Here is a 16,299-nt window from a genome sequence, read left to right on the forward strand (position 1 = left end):
ATTCTTATGGTATTAAGCTAAGTGAAATAAATCAGACAGAGAAAGGCAAATACATATAATTTATATGTGGAATCTAAAAATAAAATGAGCTAGTGACTATAAAAAAAAAAAAAGGAAACTGACTCTCAGATATAGAGAACAAAGCAGTGGTTACTAGTGAGGCGGGGGAGAGGGGAGGGACAGTATAGGAGTAGGGGCCTAAAAGATACAAACTATTATGTTTAAAAATAAATAAGCTACAACAGGAAGTGTATCCAACATTTTATAATAACTAAAAATGAAATATAACCTTAAAATTGTGAATTACTATGATGTACACCTGTAACATATAATATCATACATCAACTACACCTCAGTAATAAAAAAAAGTCCTTCAGATATTAAAACAGCTGTCATGTAACTAGCACTGGAAAAAAACTTGTTGAGGTTAGTTTTGGAGAGAAATGACAGCAGTTTTTCTTTCTTCTTTTTTTTTTTAATTTCTGGTTGTACTAGTTCTTCGTTGCTGCATGTGGGCTTTCTCTAGTTGTGGTGTGCAGGCTTTTCCTTGTGGTGGCTTCTCTTGTTGTGGAACACAGGCTCTAGGGCTCACAGGCTTTAGTAGCTGGGGTGCGTGGGCTTAATTGCCTTGTGGCATAGGGAATCTTCCAAGACCAGGAATTGAACCCGCGTCCTCTGCATTGGCAGGTAGATTCTTAATCACTGGACCATCTGAGAAGCCTAATAGCAGTTTGATTTGACTTCCCAACAGCAACAAACCAAACTATCTCCTCCACAAGCACATTTTATGAATGGAATCTCTACACTTGGCCTCTTTGAAAAATGTGCCTACCAGCAGTTGTGGCAAGAACAAAGTTTGGAATAACATTTCCCAACCCCTGGGTGGAGGCATGATCCTGAAGATATATATTTAAATTTTTACTGATTCTTCAGGTACTTATTTAGGACCTACCATACTGGAGGTGTATATGGTACAATCGCTAATTGTAGACTTGTTTTCAAATTTGTGCTCCGCCTCTTACTAGCTATGAGGTTTTCCACAAAGTACTGAATTCACTCTTTACTCATCTGTAAATTGGAAATAATAGTACCTACCTTATATGATTACTATGAAGATTACATAAGTTTATAACTGTACAGCATTTGTTATATAACAGCATACAGAAGCAATACAATATCTCTTCACTGTTAAGATTATTTTAAAAAATCATGTGCTGCCTATTGTAAATATAATCATGAACAAAATGAACACCAAAAGTTTTATTTAAGGCTAAGTTACATGGTTAAGTCTTTCTATGGTTAAATCCTTTAGAAAGGATTAAATCCTTTCTATTTGCTATTTTAAATCACTGAGGGCTTCCAGGATGAATGAAATGCAATGACACTTCACTGAGTGAATGACAAAAATCAACACTTGGTTCAAGAGCAACATTTAAAATGTTTTTTAATAGCATTTAATTTTCATAAAGTGAATCAAACCATTTTTTTTTCTAAGAGTAATATACAAACTATCCAGGTAGCACAAGCTTATTTTCTGGTTCTAAAACTAAAACTTACTCTAAGATATTCTGGGGTGTTTTAGATATTTTAAATAATAGATATTTTAAATCCAGTTGCAAAGTCCAAACTTCCTTCAGTGTGGCACCAAGAAGATCCACATAGGATTCAGCTCAAAGTTGCTCCCTCTCGAGGTCGGGAAACGTGCTTCAAAAACAGGAGGCATCTCATGACAGCAGGGCTCGTACATGTGTCAGTCTTCTAAACAGCCTTGTCAAATGTTTCTAAAAGAAATGGAAATGAAAGAAAACAATCCCAGGCAAAAGAGCTCTGGAATCTTTCAACACTGGTCCACAACCCAGAATAGGATATCCTGGAGCGTCAGTTTTATTCCCACAAGAAATATCTGGTCATTATTAATGACACCAAGGAAGGAAGCTGAGCAAGTGAATGTGAATCACTTGTCATCATAAGGGGTGGTAGCATGATTTAAACTGGGAGCATGAATCCAAGAAACCCCTGGGGCCTGTTGAACTGGGTGCAGAAGTTTATGGACTAGAAGACACGACTGAAGCGACTTAGCAGCAGCAGCAGGAGGAGGGTTTACCATTGTGGGAATAACTGACTGGAGTCATTATCACTCATTGAATTTTGGCTCTGGCTATTACTATCTGGTGGCTCAGATGGTTAAGAATCTGCCTGCAATGCAGGAGACCAGGGTTCTATCCTTGAGTTGAGAAGATCCGCCAGCTGAAGGGAATGGTAACCTACACCAGTCTTCTTGCCTGGAGAATTCCATGGACAGAGGAGCCTGGTACGCTACAGTTGCAAAGAGCTGGACACAACTAAGCAGCTAACACTTTCACTTTCACATTTCCTAACACTATGGATTTCTGAGTGTAAAGTGTGGTACAAAAGACAACAGACAACTTTCAAGTAATTTATATTTGAATAATTCTTGATGGTTTTACAGTAATATTTTTCATTATGAGTCACAAAACCACATAAAATAAGAGGGGTAAATAAGACCATCTCTGCTGCTGCTGCTGCTGCTGAGTCACTTCAGTTGTGTCCGACTCTGTGCGACCCCATAGAGGGCAGCCCACCAGGCTCCCCCGTCCCTGGGATTCTCCAGGCAAGAACGCTGGAGTGGCTTGCCATTTCCTTCTCCAATGCATGAAATGAAAAGTCAAAGTGAAGTCGCTCAGTCGTGTTCTACCCTCAGCGACCCCATGGACTGCAGCCCACCAGGCTCCTCCGTCCATGGGATTTTCCAGGCAAGAGTACTGGAGTGGGGTGCCATTGCCGTCTCTGAAGACCATCTCTACTCTCCCTTTTCTTAATTATATCATTTGGATTTATCTTTCCTGGCCTTGTTTACACTAAACATGTTATATGTACAGTATTGAATTCAGCTTTTACATTTTATGTTGAACTACTCAACCATAGTAGTGTGACACTCCTTGTACTATGGATGTTCTGTAGTGAAATTATACATTTTTTCACTATTGAACACTTTGGCTACTTAAAATTTTTTGTCACTAGAAATAGTAGTGTATTAGACATTTTGCACATTTGTCTACTTGTATACCTTGTATTACTTTCTTTGGATTGATTTTCAGAAGAGAAATCACCGAGGCAAACTGTGTGAGCATTTTTATGACTTTTATTGACAAATTGCTTATCTACTAGCTAAATATGAGAAAATAAGCATCATTCTATTTTCATTTATTTCAAAGAAAATAATTCTACCATTTAATAAAAATAGTTCTTTAAAAAATGTGAATACTTTGTTGTTGTTTAGTGTTGCTTTTTTTATTTTCTCCACATTTTGGGCATTGTTTTTTCCCTGAATTGGCTGTTCATAAGTTTACCTATTGGTATCATAGTGTTTTCCTCATCATTGTGTACACATTTTCCCCAGGTAAAGATATTCATTGTGTTGCAAATAATTCTTTCAAACACTTTTCACATGGTGTATTGTTAGCCTTTAAATCTATTTTAAAATATGATCTTTGTCATAGGAAGTGGTATTCAACAGTTAATGTTTTTTAAATGGAGATAAAAAATTTATCTGGAGGTCATATAAAGCACTTATAAACACAAATATTTCCCCAGACACGACATTTTGTACTGCCAACAGCCAGGTAGGTCTACTCATTGTTTCCTAAAAGTCTTGGTCTCCTGCGTCTTCTGTTCTAAGCATCAGCTTCTTTTCTCTACAGACTTTGCTATGCTTAGTAGCTATCTGTTTCTTGAATTCATTTAACTTCAGTTGACACTGTCCACTGTGTTTCTTGTATTGTCATTTAATTGCCTTCCGTGTGGTATGTTTTGCTTCCTTAACTAGAACATAAATTTTTGAACGTGAAGTCATAGCTTATAGTCTGCTTATATCTTCCACATTACATGGCTACCTGTAAAACAACCTACCAAACTGGGAGCAACTAGTGTTGCATGTGAGATTAAATGGCAGAATATAGAGAGGGAACCATGAAGCTATAGTTTCCAGAAATTCAGATAAAGGAATTTTATTTTGAATTAATTTTCCAAATTAGAATTTAGAATTAGTGCCAGTAGAAGAATCTTCTGGCTAGTAGAAGGTGGTATAAGCATATTATGACACAAAGGCAAATAAACTGGCTTCCATCTACATCTCCAGGAACAGGTATGCTCCCACTCATGTTAGGAAAATGGAACCAGCTTACCAGACTTCCGTTTAGGCTTATTCGAGGAGTTCCCATAGATGCTCTTATCCATCATGATCTTAGCAGTTGATTTTGTAGGCTCTTGATTCTAAAAATGGAGATAGGAGTTAAAGTTAGTAAGATTTATAAAACAGAGCTGGTGTCAAATCTGGTCTGTAGGTCAGGGGGACCTACAGCTGGGACTCCTGGCAGTGGCAGCACTGTGTGGGGACCAAAATGCTCTGTAAGGAGCCACTTAATGTTGTGACAGGTTTTTAATGATGTAAAGGTAAAGCTACCATTCTGGGCTGGTGGCAATCAGGGAAAACTTTGAGGGGAGAGGGAAGGGAGTTGGCTCAGAAACACAACCAAGATTTAACATGAGGGAGAACCAGCATTTATTAAATAACAGAATTTATTGATCTTCTCTGTATGTCTAACTAGCTGATGTTTCTATCATTTATTGGACTCTCACTTTCAAACTATTTCCTCTATGTTAACAACTCTTATGCAAATCATTTTCTTTTTAATTAAGTAAAAGCAGCAATTTGGGACATTATGTACTAGGAGAGCATTAGCTTTCCTGGCTCCTCCCTTCATTCCCCCAAATACGCTATTAAGATAAATCCTACAAGCTTGGCAGCCTACCAAGGCTAAGGAGAAAGATGGCTTAATCAGTAAGCTGGAAGGAGCCATCTTATATTTTAAGTGTTATAATTTTTTGTTTGTTTGTTTATTAACTGTAATTTCCTTTGTTATTTCCTAGTCTTCGGCAGAAACTATGTTTGGGAGAATTAGAGGAGGTGACTATATTCATGGCTTTTTTTTTAAGAAAGTTAATATGGGAAGAGCAAAAGACATTTGGAGAAGCAGTTTACAATGTTAAGAAGCAGTGTCAAATAGTGTACCTCCCGTTTCTTTAATCTCCATAGCAGCACCGTATGAATGTGACTTATTATTTTATCTGTTTTATAGACAGGGAAAATGATGCTAAGGCAGGTTGAGAAATTTCTTCAAGGTCACATGGCTAATTGTGATGGAATCAGGAAGCAAACTAGAGACTTTCATGCTACACCCCACACTCTCAACCCCTGTGCTATTGGGTCAGCAGTTTGAGGCAACAACTACGGAGGGTTTGAGGGAAAGCTTCCCCAGGAAGACTCTGAAATTCAAGGATAAACTGAAATTCCTGCTTTTATGTAGAATGAGAACTTATGTATTAAAGAAGAGTGTTGGGCTCTTCAAGACCTGAGAACTTGGACACATTTGAGTTAAAGATGGACATTAGGAAAACACCTTCAATGTCCCTCATGGAACCTTTAATAACCTTTGATTCAACATATACTCGTGAGGCAAGTTTCAGGGGAGAAGGAGAATGTGTTTTGGGTTTGATGCCTTCTGCTAATAGAGTAAGTGGACTGAATTGATGTAAAACATCTTTAACAACCAAATATACAATTTTCTGATGTATTCATTTGTAGCAGATATTTCTCATATTCTGGGTATTATAATTAGCATCTCCTGGGACAATACTACCAGCTTGGAAAAGACAAGAAATAAAAATAAATTCCCTACCTCGCTTGGAATTCCCTAAAATCCAGTCTACAGTTAGGCTGATGGAGATCTAGTGAGGTTCAGATAGGCTGATGGAGATCTAGTGAGGTACAGTTGTCTATAGCTATTTGCAGGGGCCTGGTTCCAGGACAGCACTCCCTCTTCCCACGAATACCAAAATCAAGGGATGCTCAAGTCCCTTATATAGAATGACATAGTACAGTCAGGGCCCAGGAGCCACATGTTCTGTGTTCTAGGATACGAAGAACTGACTGTATTTTCATTCTATTTCTCAGTTTACCTGAGTATGTGTCTCTTCTTGAGAGAGATTTTCACATGTTCCACTTTCACCTGCTTCAAATTGAGTACGTGTCTCCTCTGGAAAGGGATATTCACATCTTCTGGATTCAGCTCCTTCAGAAAAGACTGCATTAATTCAAACACGGAAACAAACAACCATATTAATTAGTCCAACTATCCAGTTCAACCAAGTTCAAGTCACTGTGATCTGGAATTGGTGGCAATTTCAGTTGGTAGGAAATGGGGTCACTTTAAAAAAAGAGATTAAAAGTCTTTTATTATAAAGATTGTGTAACAAATGTGCAGAAAGTTTGGAAAGTACAGAGACAAAATCATTTACTGTCCCACCATCCCCAAAGTACGTTTATATTAATATGTACTAAGCATGCCAGGCCAATTGGTAAGCAATGGGGATACATAAGAAAGCAAATGAGTGATGATCCATGCTCTCTTGGAGAAGACGGATCAGCAAATATACGAACAAAAAAATACATGATGGGAAAATAGGACTGTGTGCATAATGGGCTATGGGAGCACATGGAAAGTGCAGTTCTGTGAATTTGGGATGTATCAGTGATGCTGAGATTTAAGGAATAAGAAATTAACTCCCTGGAATGGGGAGATGTGGGGGCAAGCACTTTTAGAGGGTTCTAGGCAGAAGGAAGGGGAAAAAATGTGCAAAGGTTCAGGAATGAGAGACCACGAGGTCTCTCATATTATGTGAACCATTAGCCATTTGGTATGGCCACATTTTAGATTGTGGGGAGGGAAGGTGGCTGAAGACTGAGCAGATGATGAAGTTTCCCATACTATGTCCTATTTCTGCTTAATGTGAAGATCAGTGGGGACCCATGGAATGACAGTATTGTGTTCACATGGATTCAAGGGTTTATAACTGTAACACAATAAAGATAAAATTTGTTTAAAATTAGCAAGACAATGTTGTATCAGTGCTACTTTTACTTGACATGTATCATTGGTCTTTTCCAAGGTACTACCTGGGAAATTAATTGTTTAATGCTTATTAAGCATTCAATTGTGTTAATTTAATTAACCATTCATTGATGATTAGACATTTTGATAACTTCTGATTTCTATTCTTATAAATAATGCTTAATTACCTTAATTACTTTATTTTTTTAATTAATTTTTTTATTGGAGGATAATTGTTTCACAGAATTTTGTTGTTTTCTGTCAAACCTCAACATGAATCAGCCATAGGTATACATATATACCTTCCCTTTTGAAGCCCCCACCCATCTCCCTCTCCATCCCACCCCTCTAGGTTGATACAGAACCCCTGTTTGAGTTTCCTTAGCCATACAGCAAATTCCCATTAGCTATCTATTTTACATATGGTAATGTAAGTTTCCATGTTACTCTTTCCATACATTTCACCTTCTCCTCCTCTCTTCCCATGTCCATAAATCTATTCTCTATGTTTCTCCATTGCTGCCCAGTAAATAAATTTCTTCAGTACCATTTTTCTAGATTACATATATATGCCTTAGAATATGATATTTATCTTTCTCTTTCTGACTTACTTCATTCTGTATAATAAGTTCTAGGTTCATCAATCTCATTAAAACTGACTCAAATGTATTCCTTTTTATGGCTGGGTAATATTTCATTGTGTATATGTACCACAACTTCTTTATCCCTTCATCTGTTGATGGGCATATGTAGGTTGCTCCCATGTTCTAGCTATTGCAAATAGTGCTGCAATGAACAATGAGATACATGGGTATTTTTCAATTGTGATTTCCTCAGAGTATATGCCTAGGAGTGGGATTGCTGGGTCATATGGTGATTTTATTCCTAGCTTTTTTAGGAATCTCCATACTGTCTTCCATAGTGGCTGTATCTGTTTACATTACTACCAACAGTGCAAGAGTGTTCCTTTTTCTCCACACCCTCTCCAGCATTTATTGAGTGTAGACTTTTTGATGATGGCCATTCTGACTGGTGTGAGGTGATACCTCATTGTAGTTCTGATTTGCATTTCTCTAATAATGAACAACACTGAGCATCTTTTCATGTGTTTGTTCGTAAGCCATCTGTATGTCTTCTTTGGAGAAATGTCTGTTTAGGTTTTTTCCCACTTTTTGACTGAGTTGTTTGTTTTTCTGGTATTGAGTTGTATGAGCTGCTTGGATATATTGGAAATTAATCCTTTGTCAGTTGTTTCATTTGCTATTATTTTCTCCTATTCTGAGGGTAAAAACATCTATTTCTGCTTTATTGACTATGCCAAAGCCTTTAACTGTGTGGATCAAAATAAATTGTGGAAACTTCTGAAAGAGATGGGAATACCAGACCACCTGATCTGCCTCTTGAGAAATTTGTATGCAGGTCAGGAAGCAACAGTTAGAACTGGACATGGAACAATAGACTGGTTCCAAATAGGAAAAGGAGTTTGTCAAGGCTGTATATTGTCACCCTGTTTATTTAACTTATATGCAGAGTACATCATGAGAAATGCTGGACTGGAAGAAACACAAGCTGGAATCAAGATTGCCGGGAGAAATATCAATAACCTCAGGTATGCAGATGACACCACCCTTATGGCAGAAAGTGAATAGGAACTAAAAAGCCTCTTGATGAAAGTGAAAGTGGAGAGTGAAAAAGTTGGCTTAAAGCTCAACATTCAGAAAACGATGATCATGGCATCCGGTCCGACTACTTAATGGGAAATAGATGGGGAAACAGTGGAAACAGTGTCAGACTTTATTTTTTTGGGCTCCAAAATCACTACAGATGGTGACTGCAGCCATGAAATTAAAAGACGCTTACTCCTTGGAAGGAAAGTTATGACCAATCTAGATAGCATATTCAAAAGCAGAGACATTACTTTGCCAACAAAGGTCTGTCTAGTCAAGGCTATGGTTTTTCCTGTGGTCATGTATGGATGTGAGAGTTGGACTGTGAAGAAGGCTGAGCGCCGAAGAATTGATGCTTTTGAACTGTGGTGTTGGAGAAGACTCTTGAGAGTCCCTTGGACTGCAAGGAGATCCAACCAGTCCATTCTGAAGGAGATCAGCCCTGGGATTTCTTTGGAAGGAATGATGCTAAAGCTGAAACTCCAGTACTTTGGCCACCTCATGCGAAGAGTTGACTCATTGGAAAAGACTCTGATGCTGGGAGGGATTGGGGGCAGGAGGAGAAGGGGACAACAGAGGATGAGATGGCTGGATGGCATCGCTGACTCGATGGACGTGAGTCTGAGTGAACTCCGGGAGTTGGTGATGGACAGGGAGGCCTGGCGTGCTGCGATTCATGGGGTCGCAAAGAGTCGGACACGACTGAACGACTGATCTGATCTGATCTGATCTGATGTCATGTCATCTGCAAACAGTGAGAGCTTTACTTCTTCTTTTCTGATCTGGATTCCTTTTATTTCTTTTTCTTCTCTGATTGCTGTAGCTAGGACTTCCAGAACTATGTTGAATAATAGTGGTGAAAGTGGACACCCTTGTCTTGTTCTTGATCTTAAGGGAATGCTTTCAATTTTTGACCATTGAGAATAATGTTTGCTCTAGGCTTATCATATATGGCCTTTACTATGTTGAGGTAGGTTCCTTCTATGCCCATTTTTTGAAGGTTTTAATCATAAATGGATGCTGAATTTTGTCAAGGACCTTTTCTGTATGTATAAGATTTTCATATGGTTTTTATCTTTCAATTTGTTAGTATGGTGTTATGGTTAATATGTTAATATGGTGTATCACATTGGTTGATTTGCATATATTGAAGAATCCTTGCATCCCTGGAACAAATACAACTTGATCATGTTGTATGAGCTTTTTGATGTGTTGCTGAATTCTGTTTGCTAAAATTTTGTTGAGGATTTTTGCATCTATGTTCATCAGTGATATCGGCCTATAGTTTTCTTTTTTGTGTTGTCTTTGTCTGATTTTGGTATCAGGGTGATGGTGGCCTTGTAGAATGAGTTTGGAAGTGTTCCTTCCTCTGCAGTTTTTTGAAAGAGTTTTAGAAGAATAGGCATTAGCTCTTCTCTAAATGTTTGATAGAATTCTCCTGTGAAGCCATCTGGTCCTGGGCTTTTGTCTTTTGGGAGATTTATGATCACAGCTTCAATTTCAGCACTTGTAATTGGGTTGTTCATAATTTCTATTTCTTCCTGGTTCAGTCTTGGAAGATAGAACTTTTCTGAGAATCTGTTCATTTCTTCCAGGTTATCCATTATATTGCCATATAGTTGTTCTTAATAGTCTCTTATAATCCTTTGTATTTTGCATTGTCTGTTGTAACCTCTCCTTTTTCATTTCTAACTTTGTTGATTTGACTCTTCTCTCTTTGTTTCTTGATGATTCTGGCTAATGGTTTGTCAATTTTATTTATCTTCTCAGAGAACCAGCTTTAGTTTTATTAATCTTTACTATTGTATGGACATTTGATAACTTCTAATTTTATATATTTATAATATTTAATATGTATAAATAATGCTTAATTACCTTAATTTTTTTTTGCTTTATTTATTTACAATAAATGTCTAGAAATTATATTATTAATTTATTTTTATTGATATATAATTGACATATTTAGAAATTACATTATTTAAGCAAGGGATAGAAATACTTTTAGGGCTTTTGGAATCTTGTGATAAACTTATTTGATCAATTTATATTGGTGTCAAGATAAGAATGTATATCAGAAAAACTACATTTTTAAAAGTTTTAGAATTTATTTTTAATTGGAGGATAATTGTTTTACAATGTTGTGTTGGTTTCTGCATTGAACAACATGAATCAGGCATAAGTATGCATAATCCCCGCTTTCTCTTAAACCTCTCTCCCACTCACTACATTTTTTGAGCTTTAGTCATTATAATTCTTTAAAAATCTCATGAATGAAATAGGCTAATATTTAATTTCTGTTTCTTTAAATATTAGTAGCATTGAACTTTTGTCTACATTTTTTTTTCAATAAAACTTTTCTTCCATGAACTGTCCCTTGTTGATCTCTTGATTGGTAATAGTCTTATCAATGCAGAATTTTAAAATTAATTTCTGTATTTCTAAATTTAGAACAATGTCTCCTTCAGAGAAATGAAAAATATTAAAGCATATTTATTCCATAATTCAAATATAACTCAATTTTTAAAACTATCTCAAATTTATTTTCCAAATTTTAATCACTAGCTTATAGCAGTTATTAAATAATCATTTATATTATGATTCAGTTTCATTCATGCAAAATTTGTACAGAGAATAGGCTTATAATAAGGTTATTTATTCAGTTCTATGATTTATATCTCTGTTATTCAGACAACACAACAGCATTTTCATTATTACTGCTATATAAAATATTTTAACTTTTGGAAAGAACTAGAAATTTCCTCATCAATCTTTTCTTCATATTATTTTTATATACTTATAATGTTTATAATATATGATACCTATTATAATTATGTATTTATTTTATAGATTAAATATAGAATAATTTCTAACTATAACTTATATATTCTCAGTCATAATTCACACATTGGATATCAAATATGGCAGTTAAAAGATTCCTCAATACTTTAGGCAGAGTGCATACAAGTTTCCAAATACTATAGGACTATTTCATAAAAGAAAAATAAGTTCCCAATTATTCAAAGAATTCTAACTTACATACCTGATGTTGTTGGATCAGCTGGTTTATGTGAAGCTATATACTTTCTAGTGTTCCACCTGAATCTTTTTGAATAAATCGAAGTTTGAACAATTGTTACCTTTGTGAAATCTTCAGTGCCTTGTATCTGAAAATCGACAGATTACAAGCTAATTTCTAAGTAAAAATCTAACAATTAAATGTTCTCTAGTAAGCTACTATCTCAGACCCTCTCTAAATATCTGGGCCTGAAATATGACATTGTAAATAAATATTGAAGTGAAGTGAAGTGAAAGTCTCTCAGCTCTGTCTGACTCTTTGCGACCCTATGGACTGTACAGTCCATGGAATTCTCCAGGCCAGAATACTGGAGTGGTAGCCTTTCCCTTCTCCTGGAGCTCTTCCCAAGTCAGGGATTGAACCCAGGTGTCCCTCATTGCAGGTGGATTCTTTACCATCTGAGCCACCAGGGAAGCCCAAATAGACATTAGATATAGCCAAATACTTGGGTATGTTAGCTTTGTGAAAGTCAATATTCTATATGCTCTCACTGATTTTAAATTATTTTATCCATTTTTATTACAAATGAGAAAAACAGTGAAGACTTAATCATCCACGACTCTTTAAAATATCTCCCAGAGTATTTTTCTACATACTGGCATAAAGAAAGTCTGAATGTCAATGGATTTCAAGACATCTTCCAATCAAACCCACAGTGAGGAGAGCTTTATGCCCAGGACAGTAGACAGAGTTGGGCAGGTTTGGGTTGCCTAAAGAATCTCTTTCTTGGTTATCTAAATTCCCAATCCAGCATCCCTAAGCTCTATTATCACGTATTCAGGAATAGAGGTAGGAAGCACCATAGTTAAGAATAATGTTTCACTTCCTCTCACTGGCTATCAGATTAGTAGTATCCATGTGGAAATTTTTCTTATGACCATTTCTCAGCTCAGGATTCCTCATATCTCCAATATATTTTTCTTGTGTCCCATATCTACCTTTTAAGCACTTCTATCATAACTGGACATGGAACAACAGACTGGTTCCAAATAGGAAAAGGAGTATGTCAAGGCTGTATATTGTCACCCTGCTTATTTAACTTATATGCAGAGTACATCATGAGAAACGCTGGGCTGGAAGAAGCACAAGCTGGAATCAAGATTGCCGGGAGAAATATCAATGACCCCAGATATGCAGATGACACCACCGTTATGGCAGAAAGTGAAGAAGAACTAAAAAGCCTCTTGATGAAAGTGAAAGAGGAGAGTGAAAAAGTTGGCTTAAAGCTCAATATTCAGAAAAGTAAGATCACGGCATCCGGTCCTATCACGTCGTGGCAAATAGATGGGGAAACAGTGGAAACAGTGTCAGACTTTATTTTTCTGGGCTCCAAAATCACTGCAGATGGTGACTGCAGCCATGAAATTAAAAGACGCTTACTCCTTGGAAGGAAAGTTATGACCAACCTAGACAGCATATTCAAAAGCAGAGACATTACTTTGCCAACAAAGGTTCGTCTAGTCAAGGCTATGGTTTTTCCTGTGGTCATGTATGGATATGAGAGTTGGACTATAAAGAAAGCTGAGCACTGAAGAATTGATGCTTTTGAACTGTGGTGTTGGAGAAGACTCTTGAGAGTCCCTTGGACTGCAAGGAGAGCCAACCAGTCCACCCTAAAGGAGATCAGTCCTGGGTGTTCACTGGAAGGACTGATGTTGAAACTGAAGCTCCAATACTTTGGCCACCTGATGCAAAGAGGTGACTCATTTGAAAAGACCCTGATGCTGGGAAAGATTGAGGCAGGAGGAGAAGGGGACAACAGAGGATGAGATGGTTGGATGGCATCACCGACTTGGTGGACATGGTTTGTTTGGGTAGACTCCGGGAGATGGTGATGGACAGGGAGGCCTGGCGTGCTGCGGTTTGTGGGGTGGCAAAGAGTTGGACACGACTGAGTGACTGAACTGAACTGATCATAGCTGTAAACATTTATGTGTCTATTTTTATATATATCGTTTTGCTTGGTTGAGAGATCTCTTGAGGGTAAGTTGCAAGACTCATTTGTTTTGATCACTCTAGCATCTAGCACTGTTTCTGTCATAGTTGCCTAAAAAATATGCTTACTTTAATTAACTCTTGGTCTCTCTTTCAATTTACTTTCTTTAGCAGTATTTTATGTGTCCTCTGATTCTCCTAGACATGTACCTCTCTTACTCTACCCCAGTACACACACATACACACACAAACACATACATATACTACAATATTCCTTCATTCTCTCTTTCTTCTCATGGCACAGCTTTTCATTTTAATTGGGCTTCCCTAGAGGCTCAGACAGTAAACAAACTGCCTGCAATGCAGGAGACCCAGGTCCTGGGGAAGGGAATGGCGACCCACTCCAGGATTCTTGCCTGGAGAATCCCATGGACAGAGGAGACTGCTGGGCTACACCCATGGGGTTGCAAAGAGTTGGACATGACTGAACAACTAAGCATACACATAACTCAACAGCTTAAATATGAGAACATCCTTTATTTTTACATTCACTTTCAAAGTAGCTGAAGAAATACCAGTAATACTTCAGCTTAGGACTGAAAGAACCTTTTTACAGCACTGTTGATATAATCCAGAGAGAGTAGTCCTGCAATATGTACATGAACTGAATAGGTCCTCTTTTGCTATTTACAATTGTACCAAAATGTATAGCTTGGCCTGATTCATTGATAGTGAATAGGAACAGGTTGGTGTTTGGGCTACCCAGTGCTAAAGCAATCAGTGAACTTGGAGTGTGTGTGCTGTGTGTGCATTCAGGGAGTGGTAGGGGAATGGGAGAGAATGGGAAGGTGGAAAAGTGACACTTTTTCTACTATTAACTCATTGTTGGACAAATGGAATATTGACCTGAAGATATGAATCAATATTTCTTTACCTGATGACATGTTATAGGAATTAAGAAAGGAGCCTTATAAGCTTTTCGCAACTGACAATCTTCCACAGCTCCATGGATGAGGATGACATAAATTACTGTTTCATCATAGATATCAGTTTTGGTGTTCTTTGGTATATCTTTTACATAAATGTTACTGAGTTTTAATTGCATCTTGTAATTCCAATCCTATAAGAAAAATACAATTTCATAGCCTATTGTTTATAAAGATTAATATAAATTCCTAAAGAGTTAATTTCTAACAATACTTTAGTTCATTTTCATTCAGAGAGAAGGACAATTTCACATAAGCACCTCTTACCTCATAAGATAAATGTTCCCTGATTTTTTTGGCAGTAATAGAAAGTCCAAGTTTTAGCCACATTCTGTATTCAATGTGAGGATAAAATTGTTCAAAAGCATCATACAAGTGATTTTTGGGGATAAAACATGTCTGGAAAAAAGAGGATGTCAACTTACTATTTCATTCTGTGCATTCACGATTCAATGAAATGAGATTTTCTCATATACATGTAACATTAAATCTAATAATATTTAAATTATGCAGATTCATTTTATTGCCTGGAAACCTAATAAAATGTATCTATTTAGTAAATATTTTTACAGTCTTGTCATATACTAAGTTTTGAAAGGCTGCATGATTTAATGAGACTTCTTTATTGTTCTTATAGATTCTGAAAAAAATAGAAAACAAAGACTTATAAGTATTTCTAAAAACATTATTTGGGGGGAGAAAATGTTTTGGTTAGTAATAAAATTCTGGTACTAACAGTGATTAGACTATTGACTCAGGGATAAACTGCTCTGAAGACACAAGAGATTGTGTTTGTTGGTTTAAAATTCTCTTGGTAATCAGCCATGAGTAGGTTTGCTGGGTAATATAGTAAATGTGTATTTATAATAAACTGCTAAACTGTTTTCAGGTGAGGCTGTAACATTTACCCTTTAACTAGCCACTTATGAGAATTTCAGCTGATTTACATCCTTGCTAATACTTTGCATTCAATCTATGTATTTTTAGCCAATGTAGTATGTATATAGTGATACCTTATCATGATCTTAATTTGTATTTCTCTGAGCACTAATGATATTGAGCATCTTCTTCATATGTTTATGGGCCATTTGTATATTCTTTTATGAAGTATCTGTTCAAATCCATTGCCCAATTTTAAATCCTGAAGCACAGTTGATTTACAATATTTTATTAGTTTTAGGTGTACAACATAGTGATCCAATATTATTATTATAGATTATACTCCATTTAAAGTTATTGACTCTGGAGTATTACTCAAGCCATTAAAAAGAATACATTTGAATCAGTTCTAATGAGGTGGATGAAACTGGAGCCTATTATACAGAGTGAAGTAAGCCAGAAAGAAAAACACCAATACAGTATACTAACGCATATATATGGAATTTAGAAAGATGGTAACAATAACCCTGTGTACGAGACAGCAAAAGAGACACTGATGTATAGAACAGTCTTATGGACTCTGTGGGAGAGGGAGAGGGTGGGAAGATTTGGGAGAATGGCATTGAAACATGTAAAATATCATGTATGAAACGAGTTGCCAGCCCAGGTTCGATGCACTATACTGGATGTTTGGGGCTAGTGCACTGGGACGACCCAGAAGGATGGTATATGGAGGGAGGAGGGTGGAGGGTTCAGGATGGGGAACACATGTATACCTGAGGCGG

General features: G+C 36.8%; 1 protein-coding gene across 1 annotated transcript in view; it reads right to left on the reverse strand.

The window, feature by feature from the left end:
- Nucleotides 1–1,532: 1,532 nt before the first annotated feature.
- Nucleotides 1,533–16,299, reverse strand: part of SLC9C1 (solute carrier family 9 member C1) — a 106,588-nt gene continuing 91,821 nt past the window's right edge. Inside the window, exons 24-29 of the mRNA XM_025283972.3 lie at nt 14,903–15,034; nt 14,584–14,769; nt 11,679–11,802; nt 6,040–6,152; nt 4,206–4,293; nt 1,533–1,781 (exon numbers count right to left, since the gene is read on the reverse strand). Coding sequence (XP_025139757.2) covers nt 1,759–1,781; nt 4,206–4,293; nt 6,040–6,152; nt 11,679–11,802; nt 14,584–14,769; nt 14,903–15,034 — 666 coding nt within the window. The 3' untranslated portion in view covers nt 1,533–1,758. The remainder of the gene's footprint in view (nt 1,782–4,205; nt 4,294–6,039; nt 6,153–11,678; nt 11,803–14,583; nt 14,770–14,902; nt 15,035–16,299) is intronic.

The sequence above is a fragment of the Bubalus bubalis genome, chromosome 1 (assembly GCF_019923935.1).
Source record: "Bubalus bubalis isolate 160015118507 breed Murrah chromosome 1, NDDB_SH_1, whole genome shotgun sequence".
Taxonomy (NCBI): domain Eukaryota; kingdom Metazoa; phylum Chordata; class Mammalia; order Artiodactyla; family Bovidae; genus Bubalus; species Bubalus bubalis.